Here is a 15,190-nt window from a genome sequence, read left to right on the forward strand (position 1 = left end):
ACCTCCGTACGGAGTATTAGTTCCTTCGTTGGCCAATAATAACCAGTCCTCGTCTGTCGGTCTATGAGGAACCATTTGCTGTAACCAGTAAGTTCTGGCGGACTGCAGGGACTCCGTACTGCGGTGTGAGCGTATGGAGTACTCGTACGGAGTAGGTTATGGATAGGTTCTGGACGAGTTATTTTTTGAACAGCCACCTGGTTTTTTTTTTTCCCAGCAGGGTGTGTCTGCTCGGCCAGATCCTGGTCATAATATTAGTACTCTCTCAGCTTACCCACGCGTCTGCATGCAATTCAGCCGTACAGATCTGTAGGAGTACGAGCAGGAGCATTTTTGGGGCCGGTGTCGATGACAGATCTGATGGACACAGATCTCGCATCTGTCCCAGCAAGACGGCGTTTCTGTCGTGTTGCTGGGTAAACCACGCGACCGTTAATTCTCATTTACCCAGTTGCCTGGTCAGAGTCCCCTCAGGGGTTCCAGATTCCATGCGGTCTGCGGACCAAGCGGAACTCGGCTGGAGGGCCAAGACCGCGCTTGTCCTGACTCGGTCAAGTGTCGGCACGCGGACTTCGCATGGAGACATGGATTGCGTGAAAACCACTAGGCTTTTTAGGGTTTAGGGTTGCATGACTAGGCCGAGTCTCCGCCGGCTGCCTGGCGCAACATTGGCTGGCCGGGTGGAAATTACACCCACTTCCGCTGGGGGCCCCTGGCACTACTACGATCTGGAATGAGTATGGCTCGGCGCGGTGCGAACGCGGCCCACATCCCTATTTTCCGCGGTCGCTTGTGCCCTTTGCGTTTCCGTTTTGAGTTCTCGTGTCTGGTGTTCGGCCGCTTTTTCTCGACTCCGAAATTAGCGTTCAATATGTGATAGGACCTCTTCAGGTCCACCCGCCGTGTCTGAGCTGACTTCTCGCCATCGGGTTGGGGGCTGGGTGAGGGAAATTAGGATTGAGGAAGCAGTCCCGCGGCGGCGGAAAGCTTCCTTTCCAGGTGGATGGCTCACAGTGACACCACTACGTGGGAAACTTAACCTCTCCTGAAAAGTTAACCAGTCAACTAGGTTGACTAGAGGGAGTGAACTAAAGTAAGCTAAAGTCAAACTGCGCTGCGCGGATTTGGTTCTGCTCAGAGTTCGCGCATTTCATGCACCCACTTGGCGGCGTGCCCTAAGTGGGTCGTCGGCTCTCGAGTGCTCATCGACCGCTGCTGCTCCTCCGGCAGCGTCCGCTGCAAAGCTGATCTCCTGCGAGAGCTGTTCCTGATCTCATGCAGCTGCTCTCCTTCTCTCATGCACGATCAGGCAGATAGATCAATGCATTAATCACGAGCAGTCCGCTCGTTCTCCCCCGTCTCTCCCCTGATGTACGCTACATTCCGCCCCTCCTGGTTCCGGCACTGAATCGGCCTCCCGTTCCGCCCTCCCCCCCCCTCCTATTGATCCGTGCGAGACGCAGAAAATTTGGCCGCCCCAGGCTTGAACTAATTCTGCCTTAGTCTGGTTACCGTTCTCGGACCGTTGCGCCTCCCGTCTCCACGACCCCTTTCGGCTCTTCCCCATTTCTCCTCGTGCAAAAGCCCGCAACGCTGTCATCCGACTCGGCCTCCCCTAACCCTCGTGGCTGTCCATTGGCTTATTCCCCCCAAAGGCCGTTAGGATCGCTGCGCTAGCTTCGTCCCGCCGTGTCCAGCATATTGGGTCCTGGGACAAGTCGGTCCTCGTCTCTGCCAGATCAGGATCTTCCCACCTCGCCCTTTTTGCTTCCAATCATCATTCCCTCGGACCCGTGCTTTGCTCACCGACCCGTTGTCATTCTCTCGCTCCTGAGCCTGACCCAAAGTCTCTCTTTTCTCTCGCTTGTTTTGCTTTCATCTTTCTTGTCTCAATCGTTTGTCCCTCCCTGTCCTCCTTCTTCCATCGTCTCTCCCTTGACCCATTCGCCTCCCGTGTCTCTTCTCGCTGCCATCAATCCTCAATTCCATCCCCTACACATCGCAGCGACTACCAGCGAAGAATGATCACAGCACCCCGCCAGACCGCCATCATCTGCATCTAAACCACCCACCCCCCCCCCCCTCCTCCGTGCAGTGAGTACTGGCCGTGCCCCTCGCGCCAAACGATGTCGGAATGCTAACTCCCATCCCTGGCAGTCGCCTCCCTGTGGTCTCTTGTCCCTCTCTGCAGGCAGAAGAAGAGAAGAGCACACACCAATGGCGGTCTCCCACGAATACTCGTCTCGGGGCAACCCGAGCCATTCCAACTTGACCCTCGAGGACAAGTTCGAGGTGCTCAAGGAGGTTGGCGATGGCTCCTTCGGTAGTGTTGTCGTGGCGCGCGTGCGCACTGCTGGCTCGCATGTGGCGCGTCGAGGATCATTGGTAGGCACAATTCCCCTTCCAAGCCTCGGGATCTCTCCAATGACGGTGGCCTAATAATCGATCACAGGTCGCTATCAAAACCATGAAGAAGACCTTTTCATCCTTCTCGGCGTGTTTGGAGCTTCGCGAGGTTATTTTCCTCCGAACGCTCCCTCCTCATCCGCACATCGTTCCTGCCCTCGACATTTTCCTCGACCCTCTGACTAAAAAGCTGCACATTTGCATGGAGTACATGGACGGCAACCTCTACCAGCTCATGAAAGCGCGCGACAACAAGCCCCTGGATGGAAAACACGTCAAGAGCATCCTGTACCAGATTCTCTCTGGCCTCCACCATATCCATTCCTGCCAGTTCTTCCATCGTGACATCAAGCCCGAGAACATCCTCATTTCCACATCCGCCCCCAATGAAAACCCCTTCGCACGATACTCGAGCTTGGTCACGCCGCCCTCCACCCCGCCCACATACACCGTCAAGATCGCCGACTTTGGCCTTGCGCGGGAGATCCACTCCAAAGCCCCTTACACATCATATGTCTCGACACGCTGGTACCGTGCCCCCGAAGTGCTGCTGCGAGCCGGAGAGTACTCCGCTCCCGTGGACATGTGGGCCGTTGGTGCGATGGCGGTAGAGATTGCCACTCTCAAGCCCCTGTTTCCGGGAGGCAATGAGGTTGATCAAGTGTGGCGGATCTGCGAGATCATGGGCAGTCCCGGCAACTGGTACAACAAGTCCGGTGCGAGAGTGGGCGGCGGAGAGTGGCGCGAAGGGAACCGACTGGCCCAGAAACTGGGATTCACGTTCCCCAAGGTATGTTTTACTTCATCTGCATCAGACGCCTTTTCGGCAAACTAACGAATCAATGTAGATGGCGCCGCACTCGATGGAGAGCATCCTCCAGCCACCCCATTGGCCCTCGTCGTTGGCCCAGTTTGTCACATGGTGTCTCATGTGGGATCCTCGCAACCGACCAACATCCGCCCAAGCGTTGAACCACGAGTACTTCAGTGATGCGGTCGATCCCTTGCGACCCAAGTCCTCTGCCTCGCGGCTTCTTGGCCGGAAGATGTCCGAAAAGAGCTTCACGACCTCGCCCAAGGAGGCCACCGCGTCCGCTGGTGGCTCGGTGCGGGCTTCCTGGTTCCGACGGTCGCTGGTCGTCCGGTCAGACAGTCCCGCACCGCTGGCAGACTCGGAGCAGCAGTCAGCCCGTCCGTCGGTGCCCGTTTACAATACTATGCCGGCGCAGCAGACCAAGGAGGCGCCACCGGCGAACAAGCGTGCCACATGGGCCAATGGTGCTCCCATGCCGTTCCTGCCGTCGATCCGCCCCGTATCACCATTGTCGAATGCGGTGACGGCACAGGCCAACTCTACGTTGTCACATGACCATGGCGAGGAATCCAAGAATTCAACGTCCAAGAAGATTGGGCGTCAGCTGTCGGTCAACTCTCATGGTAACCACTATGTCGACCTGCATCGACAGGAAGCTGAGCGTGCTCTGAATGGTGTCGGCAACGGCGCGCCGTCACCGACGCCGCAGAAAGAGAGCTTCTTCTCTCACTTGCGGAAACGCGCACGCCGACTCTCCGGAAGAAACCAAAACGGCTCGAATAACTACGATGTCGAAGCCAATGCTGGCTGCGCGCCCTGGTCCAATCGCTCCTCGGTCGCCCTAGACGCACTGCAGGCATCCGATGCCAAGATCGGCGAACTGTCAGATTTGGACCAAGCATTACAGAGCATCAAATACGACTCCGAATCCCCTAGCCCTCCTGCCCAGCCTACTGTGGCGCCCAACACCACGTTGGCGAAGCGGCAATCGGTTCCCAACGTTTCTCTTCGTTCGACAACGGAGAATACCACTCCCGCAAATAGCGCGCCGTCACCGAGTCGGACCTGGCGGGCGACGCAGATGTCCCAGAACCCGGTCCACCGGTATGAAACGCCAGAGGAGGAAGATGAGCTGCTCGATGAGGCGCTTCACTGTGCCAACACAGTGGCTTCGCGGCTCGCTCATGGCTACGAAGACGACTCCTCCACGATTGATGGTCTCGAGACCAACCAGTCGCCGATAGTGAATGCCTCCGCTCGCTCCATAAATCCTTATCCGACACCCTCTCCTTCCGCGAAGCGTGACGGAGTTTCTTTTGGCAAGCGGGAGGATGAAACATCGTCCTCCTGCCAATGGCCGACTCCCCCGTACGGAGATGATGAATGGGCGAGCACCGTGGCTGCCAGTATTCTGGCTTCGGGATCCCACCTCCGATAGGGGGGGGGGGGGCCATGCCATTCATTCGTGCGATCTCATGCGGGAATTTGATATTTCTTTGGCGTTTGGGCACGGGCATCGTTGCATTTTATCTTCAATGCTCCCTGTCGCATCTTCTATTTGGGTTGGGCGACGTTAGGGTTTTTCATTTCGCGGCATTTATTTCTTCGTTTCATTTCATACCCCGACAGGTGATATAGAGGTGTATTATTTGGGTTTTGTGTTCGGATTTGTTCGGGACATTTTCACCGGCATACTTTGCATGCTTCTGTACCTGTGTTGTTTATCCTCTCTTTACCCCTGTCGTTCTTTGTCCAGTCGCGCGAGTCGCGATATGCCTGCAGAACATGGCGTTCCTCTCCTTCACATCCTGTCAGGGATTCGAGACGTCTCCTTTCTTTGTGTCCTCTTTCCCTTCTTTGTACATGTGTGCTTTTCCCTGCATTTCTCTCTTCAAAACCTGCAGGGCTCTGGGTTCACCTGATTCATTGACTCCGGCAGTGATGGAATATCGGTTGCCCATATACATACACTAATCTTGTAATATATTGGCTTATATACTATATACATAATTGGGTAGATAGTTACCGCTGAATATAATAGTTCTGGTGAATTTGGAGCAAAATTGGTGCAGTATTCTCACTCTTCGATTTAGAGATTCGTCCATGCTGGAGCAGAGCGGCCCGAGGCGGAGTCCGCAAAATTTCCTCCGCACGAGATCTCATTCCGGCCGATCTAGTCCATCATTTCGATCCCAACCGGCTAAAAACTCAAAGTGCGCGGCACAAAGAACGGATCTCGCTGTTCCTCCACATACAGAACCCGTTGTCGCATCATAAAGTACGTACCGTCGGCCTGATTAGACGCGGACTTGGTACGAAAGCTTTTTCAACCATCGCAAAACCAGACATAATTCTGAATATATCTATCCACCGATGCTTCCCGTGTTCTGAAACTTGAGTCTGTCTTCATTTCTTTCCAATCTGCGCATCTGCCTAGTCCTGGTCCTCCAACTTCTTCAGCGGGACAATGGCGCCTGCGCAACAGACCTCCGCGTCCCAAACCCCGCACATCTCTCCCGCCGAGCTTTCCTACCTGTACGACTCCCTTGCCCTACCTGAGGGACCAATTCGACCCGATGGCCGATCGCCCACTCAATTCCGACCGCTGACCGCGGAGACGGGCATTGTTCCCGGCGCCAACGGCAGCGCGCGCATCGGGTTCGCGGACGGTTCGGAAGCGATCGTTGGCGTGAAGGCAGAGGTGGAACGGACCTTGGCGTCGGACGCGCTCGATTTCCGACAACTGCAGGAATTGCAGCAAGACGATGGAGGCGCCGGCGGCGACGACGATGCCGGCGAAGGGGGAAGAGACGGGTCGCAGGCTGCGACGGGCCAAAGCGCGTGGGTGCAAATGTCTATTGAAATCCCGGGATTTCGCGATGATGATGCCCTGCCGGTGTTTCTGTCGGAGATGATGAGGGAATCTCTTGTGGGATCAAACGTTGGTACAGATTCGCCTATGGCGGGTGGGTTGAAGAGCCGTCTGGTTATTAATCGGCGATGGCATTGGAGGTTATATATCGATGTAGGTGACTTGGACTGTCCTCATGACATGACTAGTCTAACTTTTCAACTCGTTAGATCCTGCTTCTATCTCCCCCGGCATCATATCCTCTTCCACTTCTGTCATTGACCACGCATCTTGCACTTCTTTCGACTCGGCTACCCAAACTCAAGTCACATGGCGAGGAAGACCCCTTGTTTGACGACGACTGGAACGCCGCCGAGTATCTATACCCGAGACCTTCTAAACAGAACCTGACGAGGCAAGCCCGTCCCCCGGTAACGTTGCTCGTCGTCTCGGCTGGGAACAATGTGATTTTCGATCCCACCCGGGAGGAGATTGCAGTTGCGGACGCCGTTCTCGCAGTCTCGATTGCACGAGACGATGGCAAGGATGGAGACGATGGGCATCTGAAACTGCTCTCAATTCGAACCATTGATCCTCCATCCCGTTTGACAAATCATGGGATCCCCAATTCGGAGAACGCGGCGACTCTAGCCGTTGTTGCCGGAGAGGAACCACCGCCTCAAACGGCTCCCGTGGAGGAGAATGTGCCTGGCGTTTGGAAGCCATCTCGCGGCGGCGTCTCTCGGCGGGTCATATCCAAAATGGTCAAGATGGTGCTGGAAAAGGGCGGCGTCGGCGACGAGGTTATGGAGGGTCTTGCGGGAGTGGATGTGAGCTGAGCGGGATCTGCCAACAACTGCTGCCGAAAACGAACCAGGCGCATTGCTGGAATCTGGCCGCCGTTGGAGACACCGGACTATATGGCGGGATCTGTTCTACACCATGAGAGCTTGTTGCTCAATTTGTGAGCTTCCCGCCGTCCTGAACTCTCGTGGCACTACGAGCACCCTTATTTATACCCGACATTAGTGCCATGCGATTGATTACTGTATTTGCTAGGTGCTAGACGTCCTTGTGGACGACAATCTCACGATCAGATAGAAATCACGTGATCATACTGGGAACGCAGATCGTCTTGCTCCACACCAGTTTTTGTCGGCGTAGAATCTCCAGCAAGAACGAGAGCCATTTGATGCGGTAGCTATACCGCTGACGAGACAGAAGAAAAATGGCTTCGGCACATAGCATTCCCCAATTCCTTCTCCCCAGAGGTATCTCGCCTCAAACCCTCCGCTTTGTTGCAACGACTGCCCGCCGACAAACCGGTCCCTCCTCCGCGCGGCGCACGTTTACCACGACCTCTTCATGGAGATCATCATCCGAGGAGAACCCTCGACTGCTAGAGAAGCCTGACAAGTTCCGACCCCCGTCGCATCCTTCCCGGCGGGTGGTGCAGCTGCGCAATGGGAAGCTCGTCAATCCGGCGCCGTACAACTATCCCGGCCCACCGCTCTCCGCGAAGGAAAAGGAAGAACAGAAGACGAAGCGGTATCCGCACATGTTTCCTCCGGAGGGGACGGTGATGCATAAGTTTTTGACGACGAGGTGGATTCATGCGTGGATTGCAATGGTGGGTAGACACTTCTTTCTACGCTTCCTGTACTTCCTTTTACGCTTCTGGAGCAGGGACTGATGTGTTTGGTACAGGGTGTCTTGACAAGTCTCGCCTTCTTTACTTTTACAGAGAACTTCAAGCGCACATCTCCGTTTGCGCATCTCTTGCCGTCGTGGTCGGGCCTGCTGTCGCATCCCATTGATACTATTGCGCAAGCGCTCAATGTGTATCGTATGCACGTCGAACACGAATCGCAGCTGACCCGTGAGCGACGGCATCGTCGCGTCGAGGACGCAGAGAAGCGGCGGCAGTTCCGCATTGCGCATGGCTTGGAGGAGCCTGAGAAGAACGGATCGGCTGACGTTGAGGATGATCAGTCACCGATTGCGAAGGATGCCGATGTCTCTTCCTCCTCTTCCTCGCCGTCAACGTCGCAAGGGTCGGAGCCCCTTGAGTATCGCGACTTTTCCGGACAGGTCAGACCGGTCAAGAAGTGGCTTGGGATATGGTAGTTGGCATGAATGGACTGATAGCGACGGAATGTACTATAGCATGCGATTTACATAGACTGGATGAAGCAAGGGACATCATATCCTTTGTACGAGTACTCTGGCTACTGTCTCGAATCTGCTGTGCAGGAACGACTTTTTGAATCGGGAAATTAGGGTTAGACCTAGCGTCTCCGGCTGACCGGCATTCTTTGCGATTCTGCAATCTAAGCTTCGGGCGAATCATACGATGCCTCGTTAGGTAGAGCTGAACGGCTATCCTGGTCGAATTAATCCATGCAATCCCAAGACCACGACGGAACTTCGCGGAAGTCTCTGTCACGCTTCTATCGATGAATGATAATTGCAGAGATCAATGACAATGTTTAGACACAACAAAAAAAGGAGACTTCTACTCTGTATACCTACCTTGTATGACGGAAAGAGCGCAATTGGTTGAGAGGAAACAAATCGCCCAGAAAAAATTATTCCGACTGCGCCCGTCCGGAAATCCCGAACTTGCCCGGAGTCGCCCGGTGGCCACGAATTGAAATCATCGTGGCTCTGATTGGCCAACGGCTGGCTCCCCCGAGAAGGCCTACAAATTGCTCCAAAGGAAAAAAAAAAAACTTGCTTTCTTCTCTCAGTCTACGACGTAACAAGGACAGACGCTTTTTTATCGTTCTCATTCTGTTCTTTTGGATCATCTCCTTTCGAGACTTCATTCTCAGTAGATATTTTCTTCTTCTCTCGTCACAATGGCTAAGGGTGGCTCTTTCGAACCTGGTAAGTATCATCTACTTCCTACGCGAATTGCTCGACTCTTTTGCGCCTGAGCCTTGGTTGGTCATCCGCGGTGCATTGTCATTCCAGAACACGCGCCGTGTTGCGTGGGAAGGGTATTGCGACAAGTGCTGTGTGGTGTGGCGGGAGTACTCGCAATGTGTCATCATTGGAGGCGACTAGGATGCTTGGTCGAGCTCAATCAAACCAGGACACAGCTAACGAGTTCTCGATCAACAGGCGACGCTAGCAAGGGCGCCAACCTCTTCAAGGTACGACTGTTCGATTTGTCCCCATTTGCTTCGCTGGGTGCTGATTGTTTGTAGACTCGTTGCGCCCAGTGCCACACCGTCGAGCAGGGCGGTGCCAACAAGATCGGCCCCAACCTGCACGGTCTGTTCGGCCGCAAGACCGGCTCCGTCGAGGGCTACTCCTACACCGATGCCAACAAGCAGGCCGGTATCACCTGGAATGAGGACACTCTGGTATGGATGGATCCGCCCCGTGGTGGCAGCGATTGGACGGCTAACAGCGTGCGTAGTTCGAGTACCTTGAGAACCCCAAGAAGTTCATTCCGGGCACCAAGATGGCCTTTGGTGGCCTGAAGAAGAACAAGGACCGCAACGACCTGATCACGTATGTTCCTCTCACACCCGTTGGAATACTTTCGCTGACGATTTCAACAGTTACCTGAAGGAGGCCACCAAATAAGCGATTTTCATTTCTTCTTGCCGCTGCATTCGCGCGGCCATGTAACATTACGATGCATTGAATAGACTTTTGATTACGTGGAGCTGGCTCAAATAATGGGACAGATTGACATAGAACTGTTCCTCGCTCTGTACTTTGGTCATCTGTCTTGTGTTTTTAGTATGCGAGGTTTGTATGTGAGTCGGGATACATAATGAACACGACCTTGAGTCTCCTCTCTGCACTTATTTTCTTTCTAGAAGCTGAACGGATGAATCCACTCGAGGAGTTGCTGCCTGACTTCTGCCTGGCTGATCAGGTGCCAACTACCGAATTGGCGGTCTGGGCTGATCATGTGACCAGAGGACCATCGCATTCGGCCCATTCTCCGCTCCATTGAGGGCTGAATGGGAGATGAATGAGCCTCTTGACACAGTTGATACAGGCAGCCATTCGTATTCATTGCCTCATTCACTTTGTTTGATCTTCTTCTGTGCCTTTTCTGTGCATCAGAGCCTCTTGTCTTGGACCCTCTCCTTGCCTGGTTGGCTGGCAGTGACCCAGAGACGTTGTGCAGATGATTGGACCAGCCACTCAATACCCACGCCAACTGGTCTTGGAAACGCTTAGCGCTACGCAGATGAACAGAATCGACCGCAGGCTATTGGACCGGAGTCTGGTCTGCACTTTGGATCGGCTTGTCCCGTCCACTAACCCAAGTCTTAGACCCTTGCTGGACCGTTCAGATCAGCGGGGTTCATCTCTGCGTCTGTGCCGACTCGGGCCTGATGTACCCGCCAGACATTCGCCCGTTGATCCTTCCCATCTTCCCCTCCCGTTCTTCCTGCGCTGAGACGCAAGTGCGCTACGATTAGTTCCTTTGTCGCGACCGGGTTTCGTGTTTGTCTGTCTCGGTATTTCTGCTCGCGGGACGTTCGCGACACATTGTGCCCAGTTATCGATCGCTCGCGCCCTCGTCCTACACCACAAGTAACCTTCGGCCCGAAGCGCATGGAATATGCGCATATCCACCATGACCGGCGAAGGGTTTGAAGATCCTCCCTCGCTGTCCACGTCGCTTGAGGACATGGACGCCCACTTTGGTCGCGCGAGTTCGCCACTGCTGGAGATACCCTCTCAGCACTCTGGTTTCCGCTCCGAAGGCATGCTGAACTCTGACGACTCCGATTCCGATGACGAGCCAGAGGGGCCGCCCGAACGATGGTCTCCGCCCGGATTCAAACTGCCTGGTCCTGACATGCTGCCCAACGGTAACGGCGGATGGTTCGCCGGGCGGCCGTATCGCCATGATGAAGGTCCCAACGGCATTGCGCACCATCACGATGACGACGATAACATGGGTAACTACGAGATGAAGCCGACGTTGCCAGTGCCGGCGCTTGCTCCGCCCGCGCGACCGCAGGGTTCTCGAGAATCGAGTCCGCGGTATGAGGATGCGCTTGAGGCGCCACTTCCGGACGTGCCCGTGAAGCGCGCCGACAACCTGGCAGACGTCGATATCGCAGCAAACGTGCCGCTGCCGCCCGGTACGGACTCGCCGCTCAAAGGCCGCTCTGTCTCGCCGGAGCCGGTGTCGGAGACGTCGCGCGCGGCCAGTGAGATGTCGGAGTCAAAGAGCACAGTTAGCAATTGTATGCATTCCTTTGTTCTCGGCCATGTATTCGTAGATTCCTATGCTAACTACGTGCAGACTTCCGCTTCGCGCTGCGCGCTGAAGTTCAGCATCGGGAACCATTTGTAGCTCTTTTTACGTACTTCAAGAACAAGTTTGATCAAATGACGAGCACGCGCACCAACACTCTCCTATCTGTGACCGTCCTGCTTATCTCTTTGATCATCGGCCGTGCGTTGTTCCTCCCTGCAGCCCCCCAGCCCGTCCCAGATCTCGTCAAGCTGGCGGCATTTGCGCGGTCCTTTGAACCGCTGATTCACTACTCGGAAAATGGCGTCCAGCAAATTACGACGCTGCAGGAGACCGGCGTCGCCGTGTGGGATCTGGGCGAGTCGCTGAGGGGTACCAACATGACCAGCGCGCCCATCATTGTGAATCTATTGGACGAGTTGTCCGAGTCGTACAAGGCGCTGTCGCTGGAGCTGACGCGCTTCTTTGCCAACGTCGACTCAGACATTGACTCGATCCTGCTGGTCATGGACTGGGCGCGGCGGGAGCTGCGGGCTCTGTCGTCGCAGCCACCCAGCAGCGTAGCCGGGTTGATGATCGACAACCTGCACACGATGATCACGGGGATCGGGTTTCCCGACCTCAGTTACCGCAGCGGCAGTAGCAGCGGTAGCGGCAACAGCGGCACGAATGGCGGCGATGACGGTGATTCCTCGTCCATGTCAGTCGGCGCTGGCTACGGAGGGTCAGGCGGTTACCTGGAGAGCATCGTGACTGCGGTGCTGGGGCCGACGTCAACACAGCGCACGCGGGCGGCGCTCATGCGCACATTCACAGAATTCCTCAATGTGCTTGAGGAATCAATCAACAACGAGCTGACGCACTCGAGCGCGTTGTTTGCGCTTTTCGAGGCGATCGACCACCAGTTCCTGAACCTGCAGCGGGTGGTGGTTCGCGAGTCGGACGATCAGGAGCGCGCTGAGGGCGAGATGCTCTCCTCACTGTGGACACGCGTGCTGGGCGCCAACGCCGCGCTCGTCCGCAAGTACGAGAAGAACCGCAAGCTGCTGCTCAGCGTGCGCACGCACACCGTCGCCAACAAGCACATGCTCATGGACCACCAGAACCGCCTGCTGACTTTGAAAGTCAACCTCGAAACATTACGGCGCAAACTGGTCAGTCCATTGGTCCGACCACCGAGCAATGACAGCTCCGGCGAGTCCTACAGCATCAATGGCGGCGGCAGCAACGGCCGCGGGCAACGAAGTGGCGGCCACATCGTTGCGCCGATCGAGGCCGTGATTGAGAGCCAGATCAGCTCGATCGAAGACTCGCTGGGTTACCTGCAGGGCGTGCGCGAGCGACAAAAGGCCAAGCTCATGGAAATGGTCTACGGCGCGGGTAGCCATAAAGCCGCCGCCCAGCATCAGCAGGCAACCTTACGAATCGACAGCCCGAGTAGCGAGACTCCGAGCTTGAACCAATGACCTATAATCCCAATCTCCTTTCTTATTTTTTTTTTTTTTTTTTTTTTTTTTTTTTTTTTTTTTTTTTTTTTTTTCTTCTTCCTCACACACACACACACACACACACACACTCTCTCTCTCTCTTTCCTGCTTGCTTGCCTCATTGTGATCGGTGTTGCGGCGAAACTGTCTGGGCGGTGCGTGTTCGTTCGATTTTCATCTGGTCTTTTTTTTTTTTTTCTTGCTTCAACCGGCGTTGATCGTGTCGAGTTAGATGGAGGGAGCAGGATATCCTGGTGTTTGTCTTGCTGTCCCCTTTCTCTTGCTAATCCAGGCGTTTGCTTGATTCGATTTGATATTAAGGATTGTACGGAACAAGCAGAGAATTTTAATGCGGGGTTCTCCATTCAACTTGAGTAGTAACTCTAAGCATTCGCTCCATGGTGGTATTGTATTGTACAAGAAAAAGAAAAAAAAGCGCCATCCTCAACGCCCGAAACAAGCCCATCCCGGTAAATAAACTTTCAACGGATACATAGTTATGTATGTATGTATGTTTGTAATCATGAACTCGTAGATTGAACTCTTTTTTTTTTTCATGCCCCACCACCGTACATACTCGCACCATACGGAGTTGCACCATACGGCGTCGCCCCGTACGGTGTCCTCCCACCGCCCCAAGCACTGGCGCCGCCACTATTCCCGTTGACATGGTTGCTGCCGTACGCGGTGAATCCGCCACCGATACCCTCGGGCGGCTCGTAGCCATCGGGGCTGCGCATACCCATGTCCTCGTCTCCGGCACCGTTGGGCCCGCCAGCGCCGCCGTGCGCTGCATCTGGGTGGGTGAGGGCTTGGATGATAGCGGCCAGTTTGGTCTGCAGCGTGTAGATGCCTTGCTGAACGATAGCGTCGGGCTCGAGGTTACCCGCGCTTTCGACGTCGATGTAGAACGTCGTGGGTTGGGCGTCGTAGTCGTATGGTTGATCGGGGGAAGCGGGAGTTTCCCATTTGCCGTTTTCGGAGACAGGCCTTTTAAATTCCCGTCAGCATCATACTGTTATAAAGAGACAGGGCGAAGAGGGGGAAACTGACCATTCCTTTGCCGGATCCTCCTCATACCAATAATCCAAATGCCGGAGGTTATTATGCGGATCATACTCAAACCCCACAGCGGTTACCGGCGCCCATTTTGCATGCTCTTTAGCAATACCTTTGCGCGCAATACACGTGAGTTTGAGCTCTTGCCCGCGGCGCAACTTGCAGATCAAGGGCCCCTTTCCCTCCGGATCCATGATCGCCGGCGTGCCCACCCATTCATTCGCGCGGTCATTGCTGACGACAAAATCCCGGGCATACACCTTCATCACTTCATCCGTCGTGCACCGCGCATGCAGCGTCAATCGAACACTGCAGCGCGCACATGAGCTCTCGCATGTGCAGTCCCGGTTGTATTCCATATCGCGGTCGCAGTTGCGCGACACCAGCGGAATCAGGCCCAAACGGTGCGCCAGAAACTCATCGGGGATCACCGACGTGTTCTTCTCGATCTCGACAATGTCGATGGCGACGGTGGGCACCTCAGCCAGCATCACCCGCCGCAGAGCGTTGGCGAATGCGAGGTCGACGGAGCTGAGCTTGAAGTCAACCCGATGGGGTTCGGCCTGTACCGCATAATCTTAGTACCGCATCGAATGCCGCTCACCAACGCTCGATCCAACATACCTCGCGCACCGTGACCTGAGGCCCCACGGGCTCAATGTCCATTTCGTAGTCCATGGTGATTCCCGAATGCAGCGCAGGAGCCGCTGAGCTGGTCTCCCGGGTTGAAAGCCAAAATCTACCCGCTCCACATGCACTGAACAGAGACAGCCTTTCACTCCCTCCCCGAATGAAACAAAGGGGCTTGTTGTCGTGGGGGGCCTTGGAAAGAAATCTCGACGCTCAAGGCGAGCTTGTTTGACAAGTTTGGACGGCCAGATCGGTTTTAGCTCGGCGCTGGGATTAGTCAGCATCTCCGGATTTTCAACGCTCGCTGCAAGAACAGTACGGTCAAAAAGCTGCTCGCCACACGATGAGTCAACGTTCACTCTATACTACAATACATTAAGCGTAGTATGCAGTCATAGTACTTGTACATCAATTCGTATACTGCAGAACGCAGAGCAAAAAACATCGATGAACTTTGATCAATCTTCTGGCTGGAGACAACCACCAGCGTGGAAGCTCCAGCCTGATCAGCATTCTATCATTATCATGGATGGCCCTAGACACCACTTTCGCCGCAAACTCCTCAGCACCCATTAAAGACCCATTGATTGACGCCCGAGACCATCGGTGCTCGAAATCACCCTCTATCAACGGATCTAGGAAGGCAAAACAGAAAACAAGTCGAGCCATCCATGAAAAGACACCGAAGCAACAACAGAGGAAAA

At 54.9% G+C, this 15,190-nt stretch overlaps 8 protein-coding genes across 8 annotated transcripts; 6 read left to right on the top strand and 2 right to left on the bottom strand.

Annotated features, from left to right (window-relative positions):
- Window positions 1-2,217: 2,217 nt before the first annotated feature.
- VTN49DRAFT_6921 (uncharacterized protein) lies at window positions 2,218-4,658 on the top strand (the record flags this gene model as incomplete). Its single annotated transcript, XM_069415133.1, has 3 exons — window positions 2,218-2,385; window positions 2,453-3,196; window positions 3,255-4,658. 3 exons carry the CDS (start codon window positions 2,218-2,220, stop codon window positions 4,656-4,658), a joined length of 2,316 nt encoding a protein of 771 aa, XP_069264961.1.
- A 37-nt stretch (window positions 4,659-4,695) lies between these two features.
- Window positions 4,696-5,142, top strand: VTN49DRAFT_6922 (uncharacterized protein; the record flags this gene model as incomplete). Its single annotated transcript, XM_069415134.1, has 2 exons — window positions 4,696-4,792; window positions 4,850-5,142. 2 exons carry the CDS (start codon window positions 4,696-4,698, stop codon window positions 5,140-5,142), a joined length of 390 nt encoding a protein of 129 aa, XP_069264962.1.
- Window positions 5,143-5,687: 545 nt separating this feature from the next.
- VTN49DRAFT_6923 (uncharacterized protein) lies at window positions 5,688-6,910 on the top strand (the record flags this gene model as incomplete). The annotated part of the gene is made up of 2 exons (XM_069415135.1): window positions 5,688-6,245; window positions 6,302-6,910. The coding sequence occupies 2 exons, from the start codon at window positions 5,688-5,690 to the stop codon at window positions 6,908-6,910; spliced, it is 1,167 nt and encodes a 388-aa protein (XP_069264963.1).
- Window positions 6,911-7,299: 389 nt separating this feature from the next.
- Window positions 7,300-8,198, top strand: VTN49DRAFT_6924 (uncharacterized protein; the record flags this gene model as incomplete). Its single annotated transcript, XM_069415136.1, has 2 exons — window positions 7,300-7,701; window positions 7,779-8,198. The coding sequence occupies 2 exons, from the start codon at window positions 7,300-7,302 to the stop codon at window positions 8,196-8,198; spliced, it is 822 nt and encodes a 273-aa protein (XP_069264964.1).
- Window positions 8,199-8,932: 734 nt separating this feature from the next.
- On the top strand, window positions 8,933-9,668 carry VTN49DRAFT_6925 (uncharacterized protein; the record flags this gene model as incomplete). Its single annotated transcript, XM_069415137.1, has 5 exons — window positions 8,933-8,960; window positions 9,198-9,229; window positions 9,284-9,442; window positions 9,499-9,593; window positions 9,644-9,668. The coding sequence occupies 5 exons, from the start codon at window positions 8,933-8,935 to the stop codon at window positions 9,666-9,668; spliced, it is 339 nt and encodes a 112-aa protein (XP_069264965.1).
- Window positions 9,669-9,715: 47 nt separating this feature from the next.
- VTN49DRAFT_6926 (uncharacterized protein) lies at window positions 9,716-10,002 on the bottom strand (the record flags this gene model as incomplete). Its single annotated transcript, XM_069415138.1, has 2 exons — window positions 9,716-9,886; window positions 9,949-10,002. The coding sequence occupies 2 exons, from the start codon at window positions 10,000-10,002 to the stop codon at window positions 9,716-9,718; spliced, it is 225 nt and encodes a 74-aa protein (XP_069264966.1).
- A 678-nt stretch (window positions 10,003-10,680) lies between these two features.
- VTN49DRAFT_6927 (uncharacterized protein) lies at window positions 10,681-12,776 on the top strand (the record flags this gene model as incomplete). Its single annotated transcript, XM_069415139.1, has 2 exons — window positions 10,681-11,299; window positions 11,359-12,776. The coding sequence occupies 2 exons, from the start codon at window positions 10,681-10,683 to the stop codon at window positions 12,774-12,776; spliced, it is 2,037 nt and encodes a 678-aa protein (XP_069264967.1).
- A 575-nt stretch (window positions 12,777-13,351) lies between these two features.
- On the bottom strand, window positions 13,352-14,534 carry VTN49DRAFT_6928 (uncharacterized protein; the record flags this gene model as incomplete). The annotated part of the gene is made up of 3 exons (XM_069415140.1): window positions 13,352-13,787; window positions 13,851-14,419; window positions 14,481-14,534. The coding sequence occupies 3 exons, from the start codon at window positions 14,532-14,534 to the stop codon at window positions 13,352-13,354; spliced, it is 1,059 nt and encodes a 352-aa protein (XP_069264968.1).
- Between the last annotated feature and the right edge of the window lie 656 nt (window positions 14,535-15,190).

Source organism: Thermomyces lanuginosus (assembly GCF_041956635.1).
Source record: "Thermomyces lanuginosus strain ATCC 200065 unplaced genomic scaffold VTN49scaffold_42, whole genome shotgun sequence".
In the NCBI taxonomy this organism is placed as follows: Eukaryota; Fungi; Ascomycota; class Eurotiomycetes; order Eurotiales; family Trichocomaceae; genus Thermomyces; species Thermomyces lanuginosus.